Source organism: Salminus brasiliensis, chromosome 2 (assembly GCF_030463535.1).
Source record: "Salminus brasiliensis chromosome 2, fSalBra1.hap2, whole genome shotgun sequence".
In the NCBI taxonomy this organism is placed as follows: Eukaryota; Metazoa; Chordata; class Actinopteri; order Characiformes; family Bryconidae; genus Salminus; species Salminus brasiliensis.
The window spans coordinates 56,429,113-56,454,641 of record NC_132879.1 but is presented as its reverse complement, the minus strand read 5'-3'; the positions used below and the strand labels follow the sequence as shown (position 1 = coordinate 56,454,641).

General features: G+C 44.6%; 1 protein-coding gene across 2 annotated transcripts; it reads right to left on the bottom strand.

Annotated features, from left to right (window-relative positions):
- Positions 1–785: 785 nt before the first annotated feature.
- On the bottom strand, positions 786–24,914 carry kdm5a (lysine demethylase 5A). Of its 2 annotated transcripts, none has more exons than XM_072673244.1 (27): positions 23,698–24,914; positions 22,318–22,395; positions 20,894–21,016; positions 20,474–20,644; positions 19,026–19,226; positions 17,774–17,852; positions 17,526–17,617; positions 16,531–16,689; positions 16,289–16,408; positions 15,831–15,989; positions 13,550–13,731; positions 12,604–12,766; positions 12,371–12,490; positions 11,825–12,019; positions 10,246–10,427; positions 9,165–9,289; positions 8,922–9,072; positions 8,435–8,552; positions 7,913–8,268; positions 7,590–7,728; positions 7,313–7,492; positions 5,765–6,481; positions 5,453–5,581; positions 5,145–5,289; positions 3,110–3,330; positions 2,531–2,968; positions 786–1,943 (listed from the first exon to the last, which is right to left on the bottom strand). In XM_072673244.1, the coding sequence occupies exons 1-27, from the start codon at positions 23,842–23,844 to the stop codon at positions 1,698–1,700; spliced, it is 5,136 nt and encodes a 1,711-aa protein (XP_072529345.1). In that variant the 5' UTR covers positions 23,845–24,914; the 3' UTR covers positions 786–1,697. The 2 variants fall into 2 exon arrangements, with proteins under 2 accessions (XP_072529345.1, XP_072529346.1); XM_072673245.1 differs by having other exon boundaries at positions 8,435–8,549.
- Between the last annotated feature and the right edge of the window lie 615 nt (positions 24,915–25,529).

Below are 25,529 nucleotides of genomic sequence, written 5' to 3'. Positions count from 1 at the left end.
CATTCCTGTATGGCACTGTAACCGTGCCAGAAGGCAACACGGCCTCACATCTTGGTCACCCAGAGAGCCAACCACAAAGAGCCAATCAGCTTGCTGCAAGTGGATGAAGGTTGACAATATCGTGGCTCTAATATAAACGTAGCAGAATCACAAAATACTTTCAGACCGAAGCTAAAATGACTGTCTTGCAGTCTCCCTTTTTGTTTTTCTGCTGCTCTGAAAAAAATATGTAAAAAATGCTAAAATAATAAATTAAAATAAATAAATAATTAAAATGGTTTACTGATTTTATTGCTGCTACTTTTGCACATCAGTTGTAAATGTTGACAGGGAAAGGATCTTTATTAATATATTGTTAAATTAACAGTAGAGATCATTAAAATGGTGGATTTCTGAATAAGGAGTTGTTTGTTAGAAAATATATAAAGCAACCTCAAGCTAAAAATGTAAGCTGATAGCTACATAAGAGGTATTTGGTAATTGAGCGAACTCATAACCCAGTTAATCGATTATTTGTATCAATAACTGACAGATTATTTGACTTTTAAAACAGTCACTTGTTGCAGCCTTAATGAAAACACTGACCCCTTCACCATGACCGACTGAAGAAGTGCTAGATTGCACCCTGCAGAGCTGAAACTCATCCCTGGTGAGTACAATCAAGGATACGCAGTTTCAATGATGCGAAGCACCAGCGAGCAAAGCACTAACAGGACCTCTTGTGGAGAATGTTTAGGCTGGTAAACGGGGGAAGAAGAAGACCAAAATAAATCTAACACAACTCGTTGTGTATCTCCAAAAATATGTATTTGTAAGTTATTGAAACATACAGATTTTTAAAAGCACAAATAAAACAACCGTCATCTTGCTTTGTTTCACTAGGAATAGTTTTAATAAAGGTGAGCAACGGAAAACAGCCACATCAACTCATGGATCGCGTAAAATCTATTTACATCATAAATATATAGTTTACCTACATAGAGCGATTTCAACTAGTTCTACATATTGAGTGGTAACTTGCTTACATGTCAGGTGGATCAACCATAGATGAGCAGGTTAGTAGTCCTCCTACAGGCTATTAATAAAGGAAAGCCTGAAGGAAAGTCAGATCAGCTGTGCATTATGGGATATGGAGATCTCCAGTTTTCATGTTCTAGGTAGGCATGGATTGGCCTGTACAGTTGTCAACAAGAAAAAAAAAAAAGAAAACGAAAAAGGAGCTGAAGTGGGCTGGTAAAAACAGTCTGGTCCAATCATGATCAACTGTCCAATCCGAGTGTGAACGTGGGGACTTTAAAACATCTGTGTCCAAGCAGCTTGTGTCTGAGGAATGCACAGGATAGAAAGGACTGCACCCTTTCTAGGGTCATGATTATAACCTAAAGGTGAAAAAGGGACGTTGAAGGTTTCCAGTGTATGGTTTGACCTCTTCTGATTTTCTGAATTCCCAGTCATTATCTCTCAAACATCCCAGTTTAAGTGGTAATCCATGCATAGAGAGAATCCCCAGGTGAAAACACCTGGACAGGCAGTGAACCAGTTACTTCTGCTCATGCATTATCCTCTAACCAGTCACACACCACTGTTACCTCGTTCCTCCACCAACAGATCGCATCAAGAAGGGAGCACAGATCCTCATTTGCTGAACTAAAGTGGAGCTGCTGTAGAGGATGTAAGGAGTCTGGTGGCTCTGTGGGCTAGCTGCCCTCCTGAGGCTCTGGCTGGGGTATGGGGGACAGTGTCTGGGTGCTGCAGATGGGCGACGTCATTACCACGGTCTCTACGCCTACTTTAATGCCCATGCCTCCCCCGCCAAGGCCTGCAGCCTTTCGGGAACAAGCCGAGCAGATGTAGTCTTCGTTCTCAGCCATCTCGCAGGACACCCCTACACACACCTGATGGAACCACTCATCACATCCTCCATCACACTGAACCCAGTCCACCTGAAAAAGAAGAAGAAAAGAGAGAGATACAGAGAAAGGTCATCAGTTTGGTGCTGCCAACTGACCCACCCACTCATGGCTAACACTGGCGATGCTCCCGACACACACGTCTCCTCCGACACACGTAAAGCTGCTGATGCAGCATCGCCATGCTCCAGGCTCCACAGCACCAGCTCAGAGACGCCCAGCTAAAAGATACTGTCCTAAGCCAACATCCCGAACACTGTAATATCTAATTTGCATTATGATTCAGAGCCATATTCTGTATATTGCAGTAGTCTAGCAGTTCCATCAACATTTATGTCGTCAACAGCTCAATGACCAATCAAATTACAGGTAAAATTACAGCATGGTATATTTCAACAGGGTTTCTGGTCAGTTTTTACTCTAAACTGAGGGAATTTTAAATAATAAGCACTGTAAATATGTATGTAGCTTAATAATGCATCTGGTAGTTCCGCAAGCTCCATCACCATCACGCTTTTGTAGAGAACCCATGGAAAGAGTAATACGGTAGTTTCCGTAACAGCGCTCTGCTTTTACTGTGGTGGTTAGAAGACCAAGGGAAGCAGGACACTCTCACTAACCTTGTCCTTGCATGGTCTCTGGCAGTTCTTCGCTGCGCAAACAGCGTTTTCATCATTGGAGTCCTCGGCACCGGACCAGTCGTACTTGGAAGGAATGTCCAAGATCTTCTTCTCCTTCTTCCGCTCAAGACCTTCCTTTGCAAACTCAGCCTTGGCTGCAGCTTTCTCCTTCCTCTTCCTCTCCTTCTCCTCTTTGGCGAGGCGCTTGGCCAGCTGCTTGAGCTCACGCGACCTGTCCGGGTTGAGCTTGAGCTTCTTTTTCTTGGGCTTGCCCCCCACCTCCAGCACCCTCTTTGTGTCTTTGCATTTGGGTCGGCCCTCCACACCGGTGGCGGCCAGCAGCAGCTGCTGCTCGGCTCTCTCCAGCTTCCTCTTCCTCTTCTTCTCCACGTCCTTCACCTTCAGCTTCATTGGCTTCTCCAGCATGCCTTCTTCTGACTGAAGGTGCGAGAGAGAGGAAATGGGAAAGAAATCCAGAGCAGAACCAAGGCAAATGTGATGGCATTGAACATGTCTCAGCAACATCAAGGTGCTTTCCTTTGACGCACACATCACAGCAGGGGGTGCAGATGTACTCACCTCCATGACCTGCAGAAAGCGCTCCTCTGACGGCGGGTGGGTGGCCTGCAGGATCCTCCAGATGTGCTGGGTCTCATCCAGGGAGACCTCCAGTAGATCTCCCTCCATCATGAGCTCCTCCAGCTGGGCCTTGGCAGCCGGAGACAGTTCCAGCACCGGTGGCTCCAGACTGCGGGGCACCAGTGGCGTCTTCCTGGGCTGCTTGCGTGGGGTGGTCGGGTCTGGAGGAGGAAGAACAGGAAGGAAGTAGTTAGGCCTTCTGTTAAACTAGCTGCCCGAGTCTTCAGTAGGCATGTCAGGGTTTTAATAGCTGGCGGAAAGGTCCGGATGAAAGTGCACCGTAAAGACTGCTGGGAGAGAGTCGTACTGAAGGAATTCCCAGAGTTTGAGTGAAGGCTAAATTTGTAAATCTGTTATGCGACTTAATGAAAGATTTTCTCGCCCTACAGAACGTGGCGCAGGAGCCCCTATTCCAGTGTTAATGTGTGCTGCTGTCCTTCCGATTGAGAATGTACTCGGACGCAGATGATTTCATGGCTTTTATTATTTTATTTAACAGACTAATAGTCTGGGGTGTATATGGCTGTATTTATGATCATGGATTTATTTATGATCATAATTGAGTTATTATTTGGATTATTAACGCATTTCCAGGCTACATGTAGACACAGCTACAGCTTTGATGATCTGCTAACAATACCACCTCCACAGCTATGGAATTCATGGGAACTGAACCAATCACATTTCTGAAATCTGATTAAATACATGCAGAGTTAGGGCACAGTAGGGCTGCAAATAAAATACTATTCTGATAGCTGAATAATCGATAAATTATTAAAATGAATAATTATGAAGAATAACTCAACTACCAAATACCTCTTACATAGCTATCAGCTTATAAATTTTGTTTTTTATTTTTAATAATCTTTCCTCCTATTAATAAATAATACGTAATAATACGTAATAATAATCGTTTTGTCAACATTTAAAACGAAGGATATCCAAAAAGTAATAAAACAACAAAACTAAAGCCGTTTTGTCTTAATCAGTTTTTCTATTATTTATTAGAACAGTATTTTTTTGTGTTTTTGCTACGTAGTTGTGTGTTGATACGTTGTATCAGTGACTTATTTTGACACAGTTTGGCCAGAGCCACAGTATAGTCAACCCTTCTTCGCTCGCATGTAACCAGCAAGCTGTCTGTTTTTAATTTTATTTATTTATTTATTTATTTATTGAAGGGCGGGGACCTATTCGCAACCAGCAAGCTGACTTTATGTTAATTAATTAATTAATTATTATATTAAAATAATTACAATTAATTATTATTATAATTTTTTGGGGACTGGGACTTATTCATAACCAACAAGCTAACTTTTTATTTTATTTATTTATTTATTTGAAGGCTGGGACTTATTCATAACCAGCAAGCCGACTGGCTCTTTTTTGTTAAAGGGTGGGGCTTAATGTGCAAATAGGCACCATGTTGACTCTCCTCGTTTATATCGTCTCTGGGTCGACTTCCTTTATTTATTTTTTTTTTTTTTAATAAAAACACACTCAGCCCGGATCCATAAGATATTCCCACTCCTCACACTAACAGAACTCCGCTCTCCACTCACACACCAGACTGATGAAGCTGTAGATATGAGGATGTGCTCAATGTGTTGCCTTACGGCTTTCATGGCCCAGTTTTCCCCACATACTCACCTGTGATGTCATCAACTAACTGACTACTAAATTTAGCTGCCAACTAATCAGATCATTGATTTTGGTCGAATTAGTCGATTCAAATTTATTGCCTTCCTTCTTCAAACAAGCTATAAAGAACTAATCAGACCCGTCTTCACAATTTCACAGTGAAAACGCAACACATTATGAACCAGAGCTTGCAGAGACTAACCTAAACACCTCTGAGGAGCATTACCTAACCATGGAATTAGTCATTTAGTGCTCTGCAAGTTCGACAAGAGCTTCTGACAATCACAAAGTGAAGACTGAGTATCAGATACACTCCGTCTACGATATTACTCACTCTGAGGACAAGACTTGGAGGCGGATGAGTAGGCGTGCTCTGCACAGAAAGATGGTGTGGCTGGCCACATGTGGCTGACAACTTCTTCTGACTTCACGGGAATCTCCTCATCACAGAACAAGTAGGGCTTCACCTCACCAGAATCCTGGAAACAGAGACAAAGAGGTGTGTATGACATTACACACAGCTTTCAGCTACTCTTAAAGGATAACCAACGTATACAACCCCTAAAAAAATGCCCTATTTTTAGTACAATTGCTCTTCCTAAAGAAGAGTCAGCGTATAGGAGGAGGAGCTCGTTTGGCTACCTTCATGTCATAACCGTAAGTCTCGCGGATGTCCTCGTCAGAGTCCGTTTCCTCATCGTCGTAGTCCAGTGAGGGCCGTGGTGAGGTGGCTCTGCTAAAGCCTGCCTGCTGGAACGTCTGTATGTGTCCCTGAGAAGAAGTAGAGGGGTAAAGCAACACCAGTTACTATTACATTCAGCCCTGTTCATCACATCAGGCCTAAAATTCAGGTAATACTACATCAGTGTGATTTTCTGCACCCTGGTGGATTATCTGTGAACTGCATGCATTGGAAAGAAACATACACTTGGGAGTTTGGGATAGCAGTCTCACCTGCAGGTCTGGGTTGGCCGCAGCCTTCTGCAACTCTGCATTGATTATCTTCTCAGTCTTCTCGCGTGCAGCCAACTCAACCATGCGCTGACTGAGGACAGACAGCTTGGCAAGGGCAGACGAGAGCTCGTCGGTGGCCAAGGCCTGCCGCGCTCGGTCCTGCCAGCTCATGGCTCGCTCTGTCAGGCACTGCAGCGCCTCGCCCTCAGGGAGCCGCACAGGCAACTTCTGCAGGGACACAAGCAACGAGAGGATGGTCTCCAGCCGGGGCCGCCGCGAGCGTTGACACAGCGGACACAGGAACTTGGACTCCTTACTGCTGCCCTGCCAGCCTGCCACCAGCTTCTTCTGCGTGCCCGTTTTGGGCAGGGGCACGCAGGCACCGTGGAACCAGTCCTTGCACAGTTCGCACTGAAGCATGAAGCCCACTGCCGTCTTTCGGCACAGGCAGAACTTGACCTCCTCGATACGGTCAGCCATGGCCATCTTGGCCAGGTTGGCGGTGCGTAGGGAGTGAATGGCCTCCACCTCTTGCTGCTCCTTGGCCTTGAAGGCAGCTACCACGGCAGAGGGTTCACGGGCCTCCTCAAGGCTTTCCTCCAGGTCGCTCAGGCTGTCCAGCTCCAGCCCCCGCTCCTGCTCCAGCAGCTCTTTGGCTCGCTTGCGCTTGCTTTTACTGTTGGCGTATACACCAATGTCCGTGCGCGGACTCAGGACCTGAGTGATAAACATGAGAAATGCCAAAAGTAATTCATTATTTATTCAGTAAATGTGGAAAAATAAAGACACCCTATGAAGCCTTTCCCCATTACCAATACCATCTGCTCATCTGGTCCAGAAGAAGCCCTGATCTTTGTCTAGGTGTTCTCTGGCAAACCTAACTGTTGTGCTGATGCTCATCACCCATGAAAAATCAAACCTGTTTGGTCTCTTTCTGATGGTAGATGCTGTACTTTAATATTTTCTGAAGTAGGAGCTACCTATACGCCAAATGATGACATTTTAGGACTGTTGAAGGCTTCTTTACTCATCTTGTGGTTCTGCTCTTGGGCTGAACTTGCCACGTTGGATCTAGGGGACAGTGCAATGGCTGATTTCCAACTGTTCTGAGATCTTCTTAAACCTTAAACCCCTTCCCAGACTCCTCTGCATCTCCAACCTTCTTTCTGAAGGCCTCAGAGAGCTTTCTGGATCTGGTCATGATGGTGATCTTTACCACCAACTTTAACCATTAATCCAGAGCAGACCAGATTAAACGTCTGAGGTTTAAATAAGACACTAAGACTCCTCCAGAATAATCCTCTCCAACCATGTTCTGATCATCTGCAGCTAATGTTCTGCTCCTGAGTCTAATTCTACACATTTGAAGGAGTTATAAATGTTGGGGGTGAAAATTGTATTAATTACATTTTATAAATGATGATTAAAGATATTTCCTCAGTTGTGTGAGTTCAGTTAGATCACCTCCGTCTCCAGATGTTTAAATCCGTTAAAAAGCCAAAGCTTTTTATAGTGTCCTCATTTTTCACCTGACTGTAAACGTCTTACCTGCAGAAGGGTGTAGGTGGAGTTCTTCTTGAGGAAGGTCCGAGCAGTCCTCTCTCTCCAGGATCGTGCCGAGGCTACCTGGGATTCGACCTGTGGCAGTGCATCCAGACGCACAGGGATGGAGCGCCCCCTCGCCAACAGAGCCTCCAGTTGATCCAGGTAGGCATAATTACTGCCATTCTGCTCATGCACAGAAAGCATACAGTGCATCAAGTGTTACAAACACCTGAATATTCATTCCTGGGCCATGTTTTGTGACCATGTGAACGCTGCGTACCTGGATCGCCTCCACTCTGGCTGTCCATTCTTTGGCTTTATGGAGTGCTTCTCTGAGGGCCAGCACGTTGGGCAGGTAGGCAGGGATGTTCTTGGCCTCTATAACGATGCTTTCCAGGGTGATCATGCTGTGCCGTGGTCTGAGGACAGAGACAAACATTAAACAATGTTTAAACGCTTTCTCTCTACAAGCGCTCTCCACTAGCCTAGCCAGTAATCCTGTTTAAAATTCTGATTTTCAATCAACAATGAATCTACAAGAACTTCACGGATGCCCTGCTGACCAAACAGGCAGCAAGTGGAGGCTAAAGGGAGTTTAGGTACCTGGCCTGTAAGCAGGCACGGGCTTTGTCCTCCCAGCGTTCAGACACAGTGAGGATTTCCTGAAGCTCTGCCATGGCCTTCTCCACAGCATGGTGGGGTGCCAGGCCCACGCCTGAGTCAATTAGGCGCTTCATGAGCTCCAGGGTGACGCGATGTGGTTCCTGCAGGGTGAGGCGCACCTCGTCCAGCCAGCGTGCCTGCTGCAGCTCCTGCTTTAGCCGAGGTAGCTCAGGCAGCTCCACGTCCAGGCCAGAGCCCAGGTCCACCAGGGCCTGCAGCTTACTTGAATCTGGGGTCTCGTCTGTCAGGGCCACCTGGGCACGCTCATGGAAGTCTTCTACATTCTCCAGCAGCTCCTGTGATGTGGAGCAGGTAATGGTTTAGAGGAGGAGAAGATCTGAATGCTGAGATCTAGAGAAATCTAAAGAATTCCTTTCACAGTCGAGAAGAAAAAATCCAGAAGAATGGAAGATTGAGAAATCACTCCTCAGACACAGGACAGGGGAAAAGCTGATGACTCACTTTGACCTGGCGCGCCTGGCTGATAATGCAGGGCAGGCGGAACAGCTGCTCCACGAAGGCCTTCAGCTCCTCCACGGTCAGCTTGGTGCGCATTCGGCTGCTCTCTGTGCGCTCCCTTCTTAAACCACAGAGAGAGAGTTAGTCAGGCAAACCAACCCTTTCATTCAAGTCCGTTTTTACTATTCTAGCAAAGAAACTTAACATAAAAAAACGTTAGAAATCGGCTGGGCTCTAAAATGCATCACTTTAACCCCTTAAACTGTGGGTATATCATTCAGATATTGATCTTAAAGGCCAGAGCTCACCGACCCAATATTCTCACACAGATTCCAACAGTCTTAAGGTTGGCAGCTGTATTTGAATGTTAATAATGGTCTGTTTTAATAGGTTATAAGGTCTGGACCCACAGAGATATACAGAGTTTATGGGGTTAAATCAGGACAACTGATTGAAATGGTTGTTGGGACAAATGTGAGAAATCACTGACTTGTGTCTCTGCTTGTGGCTGAGCAGCAGCTGGGCCACAGAGGAGCAGGTCTCTGCCTCCTTCACCATCTCTCTCAGCTTGCGGAACAAACTGTTCTCCGGGTACTTTCTGTCCTCTGCATCCTCCAGCAAGACCTTCAGTTCGATCAGATCTGAGAGATGGAACGGATGAAGGATGAATGTGTGTATCCGAGAGCAAACGAGAGAGAGCTCGAGCAAGAGAAAGCTAGATAGAGAGAGATACCTTTCTTGTTCTTCTGATCAGCGGCCAGGGCTTCAGAGACTCTCTTGGCCCAGGTCTCGTAGGACTGGGCACGTGATTTGACACCATACAGCATAGCAGGGAACTCCTCCTGATCGTATCTGAACCTGTGTCACACATTCCCAGATACAGCAGGTAGCATACAATGGATTTGTTGCAGCAACTAGTTACAAGCATGATACACTATATGGACAAAAGTATTGGGACACACTTCTTAATCATTGAATTCAGGTGTTTGACTCATTCCCATTGCCACCCTAGGTGCGTAAAATCAAGCCTCTAGCCCTGCAGTCTGTCAGGCCTTTCTTCCACACATAAGTGAAAGAACGGGAGGTTCTAAAGAGCTCACTGAACTCCAGCGTGGTTCTGTATGTAATAGGAGACACCGCTGCAACAACAGCAACAAGTCAGCTGGTGAAATTTCCTCCCTCCTAGATCTTCCTCCATCAGCTGTGAGTGGTGTTATTATTGAACAGTGGAAGCGTTTAGAGGAACCACAGAGAGCAGCTCAGCTCAGACCACGACCAAGTGGGAAAGTGGGTCATACCAGCAATCATTTAGTTTAGCTTTTGGTAATTAATGTTTTCCTACGACAAAGGTTGCAGATCCAGGTTGTGTTCATGAACACAGGAAATTGTGGTAAACTGAGATGCTGGAGCTGCCAGTGTATTGGGGTGCTTCCATGTCTGTATTACCTTCTGGCTCTCTCCTTTTAATTAGGCTGTTATTAGTGTGAAGTGTAGAGTAGTTGGTGGTTGAAGTGGGCTTAAGGAAGTTGAAGCATTAACGAAGGGAAGCGCCTACCTGATTACCCCGGTGAAGAGGTTATAATAAAGGGTGGGATTAAAAAAATGGGTAAAGGCAATGGGCTGGGCATGTGTAACCCCAAATAGAAGGTGCAGGATACCCTCATCTTTCCCTGTAGAATTCACTTTGCATCTTCCCTCATTTTCAGGATCAGTGTCTCTACATGTTGCATTTTCTTTAGCACAGACCTTTCTGATTAAATACACCCCTACATGAAGATCTTGTGTATGTGCTGGAGTTTGAAGTATCTACTGACCTCAGACACTTGCTTGTGAGAGGACAGTCGCAGAGGTCAGTCGTGTGGTACAGACACACCAGGCGATCAGGGCTGCATGAGCAGGTCAGCGCGGACAGGAAACAGGTGGTTTTGCATTTGTAACATTGCCTCTCATCGTCTGGGACCAGTTCGAACACCTCTTGCTCAGAGGACAGCACCCCCTGCAGACAGAGAACATGAAATGCATTACAGTTTACCAGTAATGGTAAGCTAGTTAGCAATGACAACAATTTACAATTCAAAATGACTGGAAAAGTAACTTCTGTGCTTATTTTTGATTTACTTAAAGTACTTTCAATTACAGGCGGCCAATATGATAATTAGCATTACTGTGATGAATTTCGTTATTATATGTTGTGGGTCCAATTTTAGTGATCCGTGCAGCTTGATTTAGGGCGTTAGTGTGTCTTTGCTATTGGAACGACGGGGAAGGCTTGTACTTAATCATGGGTGTGTTTGTTTTGGGCGTAACGTGCAGTAATAAACCAATCAGCGTGTCTCTCAACGCTCCCTTTAAGAGCCAGGTGCGGTCTGACTGACTTTGGCAGGTTGCTATTTCAGTACTGTAAAGTGAGTGGGGGGGGGGGGGGGGGGGGGGGTGTACGAGCGTCGGGCTGCACGCTGCATGTTGACAATTCACTGCCAAGATAGCAACGAATTTCTGACTGCTGACAAACGTCTGTCTAGGCTGTTTTCAGTCAGTGGAGCTCCTGTGTTTTCCGCTGCCAAGATACACAGCAACACGCCAGAAACTGACCTGAACACCCCTCATTTTGAGACCACCACGCCAATCGCCATAGATATATTCACAAGCAGCGTTGCTGTTTAAACGACGCAGGCAGAAGGAGTGAAAATAGACTGGTGGTGGGCCCCCATTTATCAATAATTGCGATTCTGTGGGTGATACTGCCAGTACTTCAACACTGACTAACTGCATGTTAAATTACAATGACAGCATACTCACTCCTGCTAAAATGGATATAACGCATCACAATTATAAAAGGGTACTAGAGATATTTCACGAGGCATTAAAAATCTGGTAATAATAAGACATTTTGTTTGTCAAAATATCGTGATATATCTAATATCATGATTTAAAATTTTTGCCATATCGCCAACCCCCCCCTTTCAATCTATCTAAATAGCAAAATCAGGCAGTTTATGTTATGCATGAGCAGCTGAACGCTTCTTGAAAAGCTGATTTCATACGTGTTAAGTGATCCATGGTGTGCTAGGACGAATATCCCAAGAACTCTTGGTCGGTTGTAGCTGCTTTCCAATGGGTAAAAGCGGTAACTCTGTTGCTCTTCCTCACTTAGGGTCTTGGAAAGGCCTCAAGTACATCTAAATATTATCCTAAGCTTAATCAGCTCCTTGAAGGTTTAATAATTATGGATATCTCAAAGTTTGATTAACAGCTTAGAGGTCTGTTTCGCTTCCTCACCTAGGGTGCACTAAACAGTCCCTTCCTATATAGTAATACTAATGAGGGAGATCCAGGGATCCAGGGAACAAGGAATACACGACTAGAGTATGAAGTCAGGTCATGCTGCCTTACCATGTCCCGGACGGCCTGTCGGAGCCTGCTCTCCTCATCCATCAGGTCTCCCAGCTCTTTGTACACAGCTGCAGCTAGCTCCACGTCTAGGCTCTCTGGGTCTGCTGCCATCTTGCACAGCAGCTCCTCATGGGAGAACACGCATTGGCGCTGCAACCGCCGGTAGTGCGCCACACACTGGCGGCCCATGGGCAGCTACACAGGAAGTATATCAGTTTGTGAGTCACTTCTATTCACACAAAGGAAATATTTCTTCTCAAGTCACATAAATCAGGCCGCAAAGTAACAAGCTTTACATTTGCATTTCCATTAATATTAAATTTAAAAGGAGCATTATGCAAAAATCTGTCTTTTTTTGCTCCTGGGCTCCCCCTACAGGTGCGGAGTGTATACCACTTGCAATGAACACAAATCACGCTTCGATTTCAAAAGTATTGAGAAGTACTCTGCAAAAGATACCAACAGTGAATATCATATCATCTCTAGGTCTCTAAGAGACTAAGAGGACAGGTCTGAAGGCTTCTGAGTAAGTGGAGTTAAACATACCCAGTCTGCAGTGCAGAAGTTGACAGCTTCAGCAAAGTTGTAGCCCTGGTTGAAGCCGCTGTGGTAGGCTCTCGGGAAGGTCACTACAAACTCCCCAGCGCACTGATTGGTCCGATACACCTGTATGACAACAAGAAATGATTAAACCAGCAGTTCCGATCTTTCCGGTGATCACCAGCAGAGGCGGAGTTCAGCACTGCGCATTCACACAAACAATTATAGCGCTGACCCACCGGAACACCGTGCTCCATAAGAACGTTGGGGTTCATGATGGTGACTAGCTGGTGTAGGAGGTCTGGCTGCGAGTCGAATAGCTCCGGGGCCAACTTCTTCATCACTGCCTCTAGCTGCTCTGCTGCGTGGGCCGGGACTCCATACCAGGTCTTAGGCTCCCCCCTTAAATCATACAAACAAACACAGTCAACACATCATCACCACAACATAACTCAAATCCGGGCTACACGACTTTTACCCCCAATTTTGGCTCAGATTCTCAGCCTGGCTGAGACTATGCTGGTTGGCTCTAGTCTGCAGATTGGTGGTCAGTCAGAGATGACCGTAGGAGAGAGAATTAAACAGTGTGTGAGGGGGCATAGAGATAGATTTGATTTTTTTACCCCGACTTTGAGTGCAATCTAATAGTGCATACTGATCAGCAGCTCAATCTGAATAGGACCAGTCAATAGCCAATGAAAACTGAGAATGGAAAGTGCAATAGGTTTCTTATTTTAATTGTACACTGATTAAGGTTGTAGTACATGTCTTTTTTAAGGTGGAACGGAAATTCATATGTCATTTTGGGTCAGCAGAGCAAACGACTCCTTGGTTAACGTGGTGTAAAAGTGGTGCAGTGTGCAATGGACATTTCTTTAATCACCATAAAAATCAGCAGAACTGTGGGAGATAGAGAGAGTAAGAGATACCCGCTACGACTTTAGAAGTCTGGTAGTGAACCCAAACCCAAATCCAAGGTTTTAACAAATCTAGGCCCTTGAATATATCATTGTAATGACTAAATATCCTACACCGAAGACATGAGTACGCAGCTACTCTGCAGAATTCCTCATGATCAAGGCAGCACTTCAGCATCTCTCTCTAGACAAAAACAGTGCCATATCAGAGCCTAGCAGTACTCAACCACCAACACACCATCACATACACAACACATCATCATCTTACCAGTGCAGGTAGTTGATTGAGTAGCTCCAGTGGTCCTCAATGTGCCAGCAGAAGGAAGAAAAGCACATGCCCACATAGAGCCAGGGCACCTTCATACCAGAGATGTCTGCATTGATGTGGGCGAGAACAGACTGCTCCAGCACTGGCATGTTATTCAGGTTCCAGCCCGAATTAGCATAATCCTGCAGAGAGAGAGAGCACTGTTAAAGAAACAAGTCATCGCAAAAATGTGGGTGTGTTTATATGTCAGCTTTTGTTCCATTAAAACGAACCATGGTAAGATTCCTCCGTCAGTGCGGTTCGTACGTGTAAGTGTGAATGCTGCCTTTCGGACTGTGGTGTGCACGTGGGCCCCGGCCTGTTTCTGAACAAACTCTGGAGTGGGACGTTTGAAGTCTGAACATATAATGAAACGTGCTCGTCCGGCCATCAACATCACACCGTCCAATCTACTGCTTCAAGTCTCCATGCAGACCTGCCCACGTTTCTGTGCTTTAACTTCTTCTGTCTGAGGCTTTAGTTTAGCAGGGCTGTGTCCCAAACCACACACTACCGCACTACTACACAGGGTTTCACAACTAGCCACCATTAGAACTGCATTCGTTCGTGTAGCTGCCTCAGCTGTGAAGTAAAGATGTGAGCTGGAACATAGCCACGATAACTTTTCATTGTACAGCTTATCAAATATTACGGTTTAATACTCATATTAAGACAGCACGATTTAATGAGGCAGGTTTAAGGGTCCAGGCCAGGGCTGCTCAATCCTGGTCCTGGAGATCTACCATCCTGAAGACTTCAAATGTCCAACACAGCTGAATCTAATATTCAGTTTCTCCTGAAGGCCTTCATTACCTGGATCAGGTGTGTTAGATTCAGGGTGGAGCTAAACTGTGCAGGGTGGTAGATCTCCAACACCAGGATTGAGCAGCCCCGGTCCAGGGGGTAGATTTGAAGTTTTTTCCAGAGCAGTAATTGCATGGATCATGCAGGACCTGTGAACACACCTGCCTTATGCAGACCTCTACCTGCAGCCCTTTGTCATTCGTCACCTGGTTTTCCCTTGTGGTTCGATTGCAAAAATGTCAATATAAGCAAACCAGGACTGGTAACTAACAGTGCATCATTTTCTTGCTTGATCCGGACCAAGGGAGCCAAAGTAAAAACAAGTAAGCACTCCTATAAAAGCACAGAGATGAGCAAAACCACTTCCAATCAGGTTCCAGCCCCTCCGTACTTGATGGCAATGGTCAAAAGTCGATCTGCACCAAGAGCCCTTCCAGCTTCAAGTACGGCTCAGCTCGACCCGCCGTCCTTTAAGAGCCACGGAAGACGAGCGTCCAGACTTTTTACTGTCCTGCACCGAAGTGGTGGAACGAGCTTCTCCTGGGTGTCTGAACAGCAGAGTCCAACACTCGCTGTCTTCAAACCCAGACTGAAGACCCTCCTCTTCTGAGAGTACTCAGGTGAAGAGAAGAGTATTAAGGTCCCCATATTGACTTGTGTTTAGTAGAGTCTAAACTTAGAGGATCTTTGAATTTTTAGTCTATTCAAACTAGCTGAGGTTCTTCTCGGGTAAATAGCAAAGCACTTTTGTAAGTCGCTCTAGAGAAGAGCGTCTGCTAAATGGCGTAAATGTAAATGTAGAACTAGGAGTGTAGAGTAAACCTATACAGTGCACACAAGAGTGGATATCAATGCATAGAAACAGAATGTGAACAGACTTTTATAATATACTGGATTATACTGAATACTTATTGGTATGACAATACGCACTGCATAATATATTATACGCCTTACTTACTGCATGTTACCCTTTAACTGCTTTGTGATATTCTTAGATTTTCCTTCGGTTTATGTATTTGTACATAAATGCGAGGCTATTTTGCTCTTGTTTGCTTTTCACTGTACTTCTATGCTGCTGTAATACCTGACTTTCCCTCTGAGATAAAAAAAGTGATCTATCTATCTATTAGAACATTATTAATAACTTACAAATGTTTTATTATACACGTCATTAAAATTTATTCACTTTCTGAAATTAGTTCTTGAGAAAAGTCTAAGGCAGCAAGTCTGTCTTTTTTAAAGCTCAGAATTGTTCACAGTTCTGCTCTTATAACGATGGATCCCACTGTCCTCCAAAACTTAACAAATCCGGCATAAGTAAACACTGGTAAATGTCCGAATCTACGTGAAAACTGCATACGTGACATTTTGGGTGTAAAATCATTTGATTAATGAGGTTTAATAATAATAAAACAGGCTATGATTAGGTCTGCTTTACCTCCTCATCCCCTACAAGTCTCCTTTTCCCATCTCGGACAGGAAATCCACTGCCCACGTCTTTGGAGCCGATATCTGCTCCGTACTCCACTATCACGTCCTCTTCTATACTGCTCACCAGCCTCCAGAACTCCTTCTCCACCAGCTCCGTGGGCACCATCTGAGATGAACATCAACAGTGACAGAGAGGAGCGCAGTTTAGACTTGGTGTTCAGTTAGTTAGTAAGTTAGTTAGTTGGCGAGTCATTGATAAGGGCATCATTGCCAGGCAGAAATGCTTAGGACACTCATAGTGCTCAGATCTGAAGGTTTCAAGCATAAGCATGCTGAAACACAAAAGACTGAATAGTTAATCCCATCAAGAGCTCAATCAAAAGGGAAACATCTAATCACAATACCTCCAAGGAAGGATTATCCTGCACAGGTCTACATGACGACAGCCAGTGGAGCACTACTTACATGAACTGGCATGTTGAAGTAGTCTGACTTGAAGTGATCTGCCATCTCGCCAAAACTCTGAAGAGTGTATTCGCGCACTGCCTGCTCGAAACCAAATGCCTCCCGGGGCTTACTGCATTCCTGTGGAGAGAGAAGGAGCGTTCTCAACCAACCCCAAGGTCTTAAATGGGTTGATCGCTAGAAGACACCAAGCAGAACATCCTCTCCATCAAAGCTATGAAGAGAGTGCCAGGTTCTCATACCTCAGCCACACATTTGGGACAACGCCAGTCACCCTTGGGAACATCCTGAAGGGGAGGGATCAGGCAGAAGGTGTGGTAACTGTCATCGCAGCCATCACACAACAGTAGGCGGTCCTCCTCATCGCCCCGCCCGCACGCCATACACATGTATAGGTCGATCTGTGGCAGGCATGATAAACTAAAATTAGCTATAAGCAAAGGATTAACTGAAGAAAGAATAAACAAACGAATTGGACAAAAGTATTGGGACACCTGATCATTCATTCATTGTTTCTTCTAAAATCATAAGGATTAAAAAGAGTTGATCGTGCTTCTGCTGGAGTGACTGTCTCTACTGTCCAGGGAAGAAGGTGGCCTTCTATTGGATTTTGGAGCAGCATTGCTGTGAGGATTGATTGATTGCACTCAGTGACAAGAGCGGAGTTAGTGAGGTCAGGATGTTGGATGATGATTAACACCCCACCTCATCATCCACAACTTCCCAACTCATCCCAAAAGTACTGGATGGAGCTCCTCCACCATCATTCCAGAGAACACAGTTCCTCCACTGCTCCACAACTTAATGCTGGGGGGCTTTATATATACCCCTCTAGCCCACGCCTGGCATGGCATGGCGTCAATAGGTTCATGTTTATCATCTGCTCCAGAGAGTCCTATTCTATTGGAAGTGTGTATTTGCACATCTGTGTCAGCAATGGGTGCAAATTCAAGTAGCGGTATGCATTCCTTAGAAGGGGTGTCCACAAATATTTGGACATACCTTCAGATTTATGCATTTTCTGCAATAACAAATGTGTTATTATTTTTGTACATGCTGCATTATTATTAAAGTTATTTATTTATTTATTTTCAATATGCTAAATGAAGCAACTACACAGTAATTATGCTCTAGAAAGCGCACAGGTGTCTCTGTAGTGGATGGAACATGTAATTTGACCAGGGGTGCCAAAGCTTTATATACTGTATATACACAAAAACACAAACACAGTACTCACAAAATTGACCTCCAGAGTCTCTTTGCGGGGACGCATCTTAATGGCAAATGCTTGAGCCTTGAGATGCCTCTGCTTCTTAATGAACCCATCATCTAGATCACAAACAAACAGATTTCAGATCCCTATGAAAACGAAACGCTCTTTTCCAAAACTGATTCTGCTGATTCGGTGCTTTTCTTCTGCACCTGCTCCAAATAAGCTCAACAAACAGAGCAGGTCAGACAGAAATGTGAAATGTGGGGCCTTACCGGCTGGAACGATCTCCAGACCAACCACCTTAGGACTGCTGCCAAAGATCTGCAGGCTTTTAGGCTCTTTGTTCTCTCTCTGAAGGGAAGACAAATATCACAAAAACAATAAAATGAACATCCCAGTGGGGTTCTGAGCAGGAATAAGACAAAGTGGAAGATTATGAAGGAATGACAAACACGCTGCCCCCAACCAGGCCTGTTAGAAGTGGCTCGAAATCTAGGCCAGGCAGAAGTCTTGTGACTTACAATGTACGTAGTGCTTCTATTGCCACAATACATTTAACGTAAGACTCCAATTAGTACTCAATGACCTGACGAAGCCTACTTTCCTTTAATTTTCCACTGGATTTTTTTAAAACTAGAATTAGCTTTCTTTATTTTGTAAGCATGTGAAAGCCCCCCACCCCCTGCTTGATTTTGTATTCAACAGGGTGATTGGGAATTTAATAAAGGATATGCCAAATATAACTGTTCCAGGTAGGTCAGCACACTGTGGTGCCCTTACTGTGGCTTGTGTGTGTCTGGAGGAACACGCAAAGACCAACAGTTCAACAGACTACAAGATTATATATAAATATTAAATAGACTAAACCCATTAGCATTAATATAGAGCTGGCCCCCCTTTGCTTTGCAGCTTCAACAGCAGCAGGTCTGGAGCTCTGCAGTTATTTAGTTATTGAGACTTTTCTGCACTATGCTCTGAGATTTGTGCAATTACGTGATTGAAATCCACAATATGGACAAAAGTATTGGGACACCTACGCATTATTACAGGACTGCATTATGCTCTGAGCTCAGCACTCGGCCCTGACACCACTCTGTACTTTTACGTGGTGGCTGAGCTGCTCTTTGTGAGCTGTTCCTCTAAACTCTTCCACTGTTCAATAATAACAACACCACTCACAGCTGATGGAGGAAGATCTATGAAGGAAGGTCTAAATTTCAACAGACTTGTTATTGTTGTTGGTGCAGCGGTGTCTCCTATTACATACAGAACCACGCTGGAGTTCAGTGAGCTCTTCAGAACCTCCCATTTTTTCACTGATGTGTGTAAGAAAGGTAAACTGCAGGACTAGGGGCTGATGCAATGGGACTGAATCAAACGACTGAATTTCATGGTTAAGAGGTGTGTCCCAATACTTTTGTCCATATAGTGTATATGCTTCTCGGTACTACTAATAAACTGAAAAGTGAACATTAATTAGAAGCAAAAATAATACTAGAAGTCTTCATCTCTCTCTAAACTAACCTCTGACTTCAGCCGCCGAGAACGCCTCTCGGGTGGAGGCTGCTCCTTGTTCTGTGGCCTGTCACCAAGACAATCCCGCTCCCTGCCTTCCTTCTCTCTCGGCTTCTCCTCTTCGTCATCCTCTTCTTCCTCACAGCCACCCTCTATTCCTTCATCCATGTCCTCAGATTCGTCTCCCTCCTGGTACAGACGGTGAACGCCCTGCAGCACAAGAGTGGTCCTGTGTGAGAACACTGGGATACATCTACAGATATAACACATAGATCAAGACTTATTACTGTTTAATGCTATTTTATAACCTGACTACGTTCATCTGACTGCATACATATCGTTTCGGAATTCATAAACACATTTAAATGTGAAATTAAGCTTTTCAACATTAAATTCCTAAATATCTAATAAATAAAGTACCTATTAAAACACCAATCAGCCGTACAGGAAACCATTTCCCTCCGTTTCTATTGCTATGCAGCTCCCAGCTTTTAGAAACCAAGGTGGCGGCCCATTTCTTAGTCTTGTTTCTCTGTAGCTAGACTAAGATTGTTAGTTATAAGGACAAGCTGGACATTAAAATTTAATTTCTTGTTCCTTTGAGTGCGAATTTGCAGTTGTGTAGCAGTATTTCCTTTTCAGGCAATGCTGTGGACTTACCAAATCCACTAAGCCACTTACAAAGCGGCACTGATGGTCCATCAGCATAACCAAATTCCAAGAACTTCCAAGATTTTGTTGTGACTGTAATTAAATCTTCTAGAATAAACAACACAATTCCACCTTAAAGCCCCTAATACTGTAATACTGACTTCCATAAAGTATAATCAGCTGTTTGCAATAAACTAATCAAACAAGACCCATTTAAATACCTAAACACAGCTAATAGAAACCATAATGCGTTCTGTGAGGAAGCTGAAGCCTGGGCAGCATTGGGCCTTTCAGCATGACAATGACCCCAAGCAGACCTCAAAGTGCACCAAGGCTTGGTTTTGGGGTTGTTTGATTGGTTTATTGCAAACAGCTGAAATTTAGTTACGTGCAAAGATTAGGACATTTCTAGGGGTTTTAAGGTGGGATTGTATTGTTAGCTGAAAGTTTGTACATTTTGCTAATTCAGTTGAATAATTTTGATTATTGATGTTAGAAAATGCTACAAATAATCAATCTGTATTTGTAATAAATTCCCAAAAATATAACACAGTATTAGTTACATTAAATTAGTAAAAATGTGTCGCATTAATGGTGAATACTTCACTACAATATCGGGTTTTATTACATTTTTGACCATAGTTTTAGTATATTTCTGCCTGTTATTACAATATTAAAAGCTACACACCTTTCAAACCGTTCAACTCTCCACTGAATCCCTAGGCATTATATTCTCCACATTCAGTAAAAAGTTCATAGTCAGAGTTGAGGGTCAGTTTAGCAGGTAGAAGAAGAGCCTAACTCACCGAGAGTGAAGCTCCAGACTGGAAGAGCTCGTATGGGTAGAGGATCCTCTGAAAGTGTGTGCGCAGTAGAGTGCCAGCGCCCTTCCCAGATGGGAAACCCATTCGACTGGCTACCTTAGACCAGCGCTTCTCCTTACAGACCATTTCAAACCCCCCTTCTGCAGAAACGATCTAGAGGAAAACAGGTTGATAACTGTTTAATGCTGTTTGATCACAGTCTGGACTGAAAATCATTTGTAATGATGGTGCAGGAATCTGATCTACTAATTGTAGACATTTTTAGAAAGTGATAAAGAAGACAAATCAGATTTTATGTCCATCAAATGCAATCCAACTCTCTAAGTGACCTCTTTAAACAGTCTCTAACCCTGAATATAAAAGGTAGAACATCATGATAGGAGTTGAACATGAAATACGCACCTTGCTGAGAAGATACAAGTCCAGGATCTTCTTCTCCACATGCGGAAACCGTAGTTTAGAACCCTGGAGCTCCCAGAACTTTGCAATCTGATCCACGAAATTAAGCTTGATTCTGGTGAGGGCCTAAAAGCAGAGACGGCACAGAGAGAAGACTGAGATCTACGGGAAATCAACTTTCGGTGGGTTCTTCAGAGAGACATATTTGAGAATGAGCAGTGTTTGTGAGTGAGAAGAACCTCACTTCTTCCACCAGAACCTCCACAACGTACACAAAAATCAAAAAGACCTCCTAAATTAGTCCTGAATCTTTTTAGGAAGGTCCTTTAAACTTTGAAAAGGTTCTTCAGACTCACAGATCTCTTCTTTAAAGCGGAGGTTCCTGGAGGACCTCCTGCCAGGCACATTTTAGTGCTCACCCTGCTCCCAAAATATGTGATCCAGCTAATTAACAAGCCCTTCCTGAGTTGAGCAGAAAACCACTACTCCTCCAGTACCAAGGCTGGGAACAGTTCTTCAATGGCTCTCTGCCTTTATTAAGAGTGTAATTACAAAACATTGCATACACAGACCTTTAATACTTACTGAGCACACAGACAGCCAACACAGCAGCACATAAAACAGTTTACATGCAATAATAATAAAATAATAATAATAAAATAATTACCCACTGTGTATCCTAATAGAGGATACACTAGGGATGCACCGATTCGGCTTTTTCAGTTCCGATACCGATACATACACTTTGCATATCGGCCGATACCTGATACCAATCCGACACCATTGCTGAATTAATAAACCGTATACCTCACCACGTGGGAGAGACTTGAGGCATCAGGACTGACTTAAACATTACTTTACTTACTTTTACACAGATGTAAATGTACTAAATTGCTATTTATTTGTCACTAAAATAAACAATAGTGCAGGAGCTGGACACAGCAGAGTCAAACTACTTAAAATATATTAAAATACATAAAAAGTAGCTTCACTCTGTCAAACACACGAACAGTAATCAATCTTATTTTTAATTTTTTAGCGTAATTCAAAATAAAATCTAGCAGCTGATCCTGAGAATAAATCAGTAACTTGGTCAAACAAACAAGCAGTAATCAAACACTGCAAACATTTAGTTCAGTCTCACACCGACCAGTTAAAGTGAAAGGATCGGTTCCATGGATCAGCCTAATTATCCCACACTTTTGTTAATATCTGGCCTGATATCGGATCGGTGCATCTCTAGGACAAACCGTCCCAGATTTGCGTAACTCAGGAAAACGCTATCCCTCTTAACCCGCCGTTATCTGGTGCTGAGGATGCTAAAGAAGGTGCTCCACACATCCAGAGTTTAGTGAGGATGCTTAGGTAGAACGGCACGGGCAGAATACTGTTCGTGAACTGTTCCGAGAGATGGAAATTAAACTTACCTCAAGCTCGTTGAGCCTCTGGACTCGAGGAGTAAAGCGGAAGTTGCGGACATCACAAGCAAACGGTGGCTGCCAGTCCTTCAGACGAATCGACAGGAAAGAAAGAGTGAATACACAGATGTTACATTTTCATAATTATTATTATTACTGGAAGTTCAACAAGGGACAAGTAAACAATAATAATAACAGATCTGGGCAACATGACGATACTTTGGTATCGTGATAGACAGTAAGCTTTTCTGAGCGTATGGAGGAGACTGTTAGTGTAATAAACCCTGATCAGCTGCAGGTTTCTAACATTACTAACTGTGTAATTAGACTGAAGGGTTAATTAGATGAAGAGCAGCAGATGTTATAGTATAAATCACTGTATTCAGTACAGGAGAGGATCTGAATAGTAGTTTATAAGAATCTGCAGCTACTGATGTTTTTAGGCCGTAATTAATTACATGTACTGTAAAAAAAGTATTTAAATATATATCGTGATATAGTATTTTACCACATCGCCCAGCCCTAAACAATAATATTATACAATAACACGAGCTATTGAGCACTATGGCCCTGAACATCAACGTCCACTGAAACCTGTCTGGGAAACTGGCCCTATATGTCCAAAAGTTTGTAGACACCAGCTCATCCAACATTCCTTCACCCCTTTCCATGCAGAATTAGTGCAGCGAGGTTGGAGTTGGACGCTGATGTTGCTGGATGTTGTTTAGTTCACCGAGCTAATCTCACGCCAAACGTATTGGATCCCAAAGGTACTGGGTACAGATAACACCACTGAGCCAGTGAGCTACCACACCCTGTGGGAGACTGGGGTTCTAGGCTCCACCAACAAGAGTCCTTGGGCCAGACTCCTAACACGACATTGGCCCACCTCTGTAATACGAGTCACCTTCAGCTGCGTCAGCTGAATACCATAAATGTAATGTAATGTAAGGGTACGGGTAAGAGCGCCAGACCCCAAAAAGCTGGGGGGCAAACGATTTCCACCAGAAGTGGAACCAGGTGTGCAACTGGTTCACAAGATCCTTCTGGCCCTACAGCGAGCCTCTATCTGTCCAGTCGCTGCTCTTCTTCTTCTAGGCTTCTCAGAGGGTCTAGGCCCAGGCTTGCTGCAATCTGAACAGGTCCATTGTGGGCCTTGTAGACCTGATGGGCCTCTGATGCCTGGTGGGACAGAAGGGACCTCTAGGATCATGGATGAAGAGCTGGGAAAGGCTGGGGCAAGTTCAGCTAGCTGGTCCTGACTCCTGCTACCACAGCAAAACGACATGGCAATGGAGAAGACAGAGAAGAGAGCTGGGAGGGGGTTAGTTAGTGGGTTAGTTAGTTAATGGGTTAGTTAATGGGTTAGTTAATGGGTTAGTTAGCTACCTGAGGTGGTCTGATCTTGCAGATGCCCGTTTTCTCCGCAATGGGTCGAATCTTGGAGATGAACCCCAACGGGTCCGAGAAGTCCTCCCAGCTGGGCTCGAAAACAGGACACTCTGGAGGAGGGACGAACTCCGCGTACACAGACATGATGGGCTAAAGTCGCAGTGTTTACTGTGCACCCCGGCGGGTTACAGTGCAGGTGGTCAGACAGACAGACTCCCCCCCAGGTCCGAGGTGTTCTCCCACTCCCATGAATAAACAAACCCAAGGACACAGGGGTCTATTTCATTTTCTCTTCGCCATGACTGTGTGTGTGGCCTTCAGCACGAACAATGAGCGCGTCTCCATGTCGTGCCACGTCTGAACGCAGCAGAGCCGGGTCCCCTCGGTGGGCCTCGGCGTTTTTGGGGAGAGGAGCCGGTGAACGCGACGACGAAACGGCAGTCAGTCAGTCAGTCAGCTGGCGAGATCACTAGATAGCTAGATTGGCTGTGGACCGAGCTGAAGACAGTCACAGTCACCCCCACAGCACAGCACACCACTCCCCTGCGCTCAGACTAGCTAGCTACAGCACAGGCTAACCGCAGGCAGCTAGCTGGCTATCCATCCATCCATCCATCCATCTATTCATCTATTCATCCATCCAGGCTGTAATTGTATATTTTCTATCCCCGCAGCCCCTCGTAGTAACAACCAGACCACAGCACGGATACTCGGCTCTCCTAACGCTTGGTAGCCGGCCGCAATTCCAGCATCACAGCTGGCGTTAGCTTGTTAGCTTGCTAGCTTCCAAGCTACGTCGTCCACAAACACGCAGTTTCCGTCGAGTCAGCGCACAAATGCATCACTTCTCATGGCAGACATGTGATTAACATGTTATCTGGGTTGCCCCCGCTGAAAAACTGGCTTTAAATGAGTCGTGCTGCTTCGGTCTGCGCCGCTTATGCTAAGTAGCTAGCTTGTTAGCTAATGCTAGCACTAGTTAGCTAGCTCTCTAGCTACACAGCTACACGAACCCGACCTCAGCCGGCTGGATATCTGCATTAAACAGAATTAAACAGAGTTAAACTGAACAGAATGAAGCTCGTCCCGCAGTCCAGGAGGGGTTCAGCTCGGCTCCTTTTCTGGGAGGCTTTACTCGGCTAGCACGGTCGCTGCTAGCTAGTCCGGTAGATAGTTAGATAGCTAGCGGCTTTCGGCTAAGCTGTATTAGCGTGTGCGCTCCCTGGATCCTCGCTAGAGGGCGCTGTGCGCTGCAGCGCGGAGTGGATGAGGAACAACACACGTTAGCGTGTTGGCTAGATAACTATTTAATCGTTTATTGATGGTGTGGATAAAAACGCTATAACTACAAAGAAACAGCCTCGTTAATGTGCGCAAACAGTTAAACGGATGAGGGACTTTATTTCTCTGCCGACGAAAACCGAACTACAGCCGCGATCTCGAGTGTATCCATCCGCCGTTTTCTCAGTGTTACGAGTTTGGGTTTACTTAGGAAAAGAAAGTCGGCCTGAAACGGCACTGCTCGTTTACTGATGGTTGGTGGAAATGTAGCTAAATAAATGCTTTGAAATAAATGCTTCTGTTTTATAGGAGAATGTGTATTGTTCCTGTTTCTGTGCTGCACTTTTCTCCGCGCATTAATTCGTGAAGCAGGAGCCGGTCAGAGGTGGGAGCGAAGACTTCCGTCAACAAACCGTGAAACCGCTCCAAATCCAAAAGCAGCTTTAATTAAATACTGATACTAATATTTTTAAATCAGATATTTATGTCAAAGATAAGTTTGGCTGGTAGAGGTTTTATCTACATGATATAATGATGAATTTGAACAG

Coding starts and splice junctions, on each gene's coding strand:
- kdm5a (XM_072673244.1), bottom strand. CDS start 23,844: ATGTCTGTGTACGCGGAGTTCGTCCCTCCTCCAGAGTGTCCTGTTTTC. Junction 21,017..22,317: donor AGAGGCTCAACGAGCTTGAG/GTAAGTTTAATT, acceptor CTCTGCTTTTAG/GCCCTCACCAGAATCAAGCT. Junction 5,290..5,452: donor CTTACGGTTATGACATGAAG/GTAGCCAAACGA, acceptor CTCTGTTTCCAG/GATTCTGGTGAGGTGAAGCC.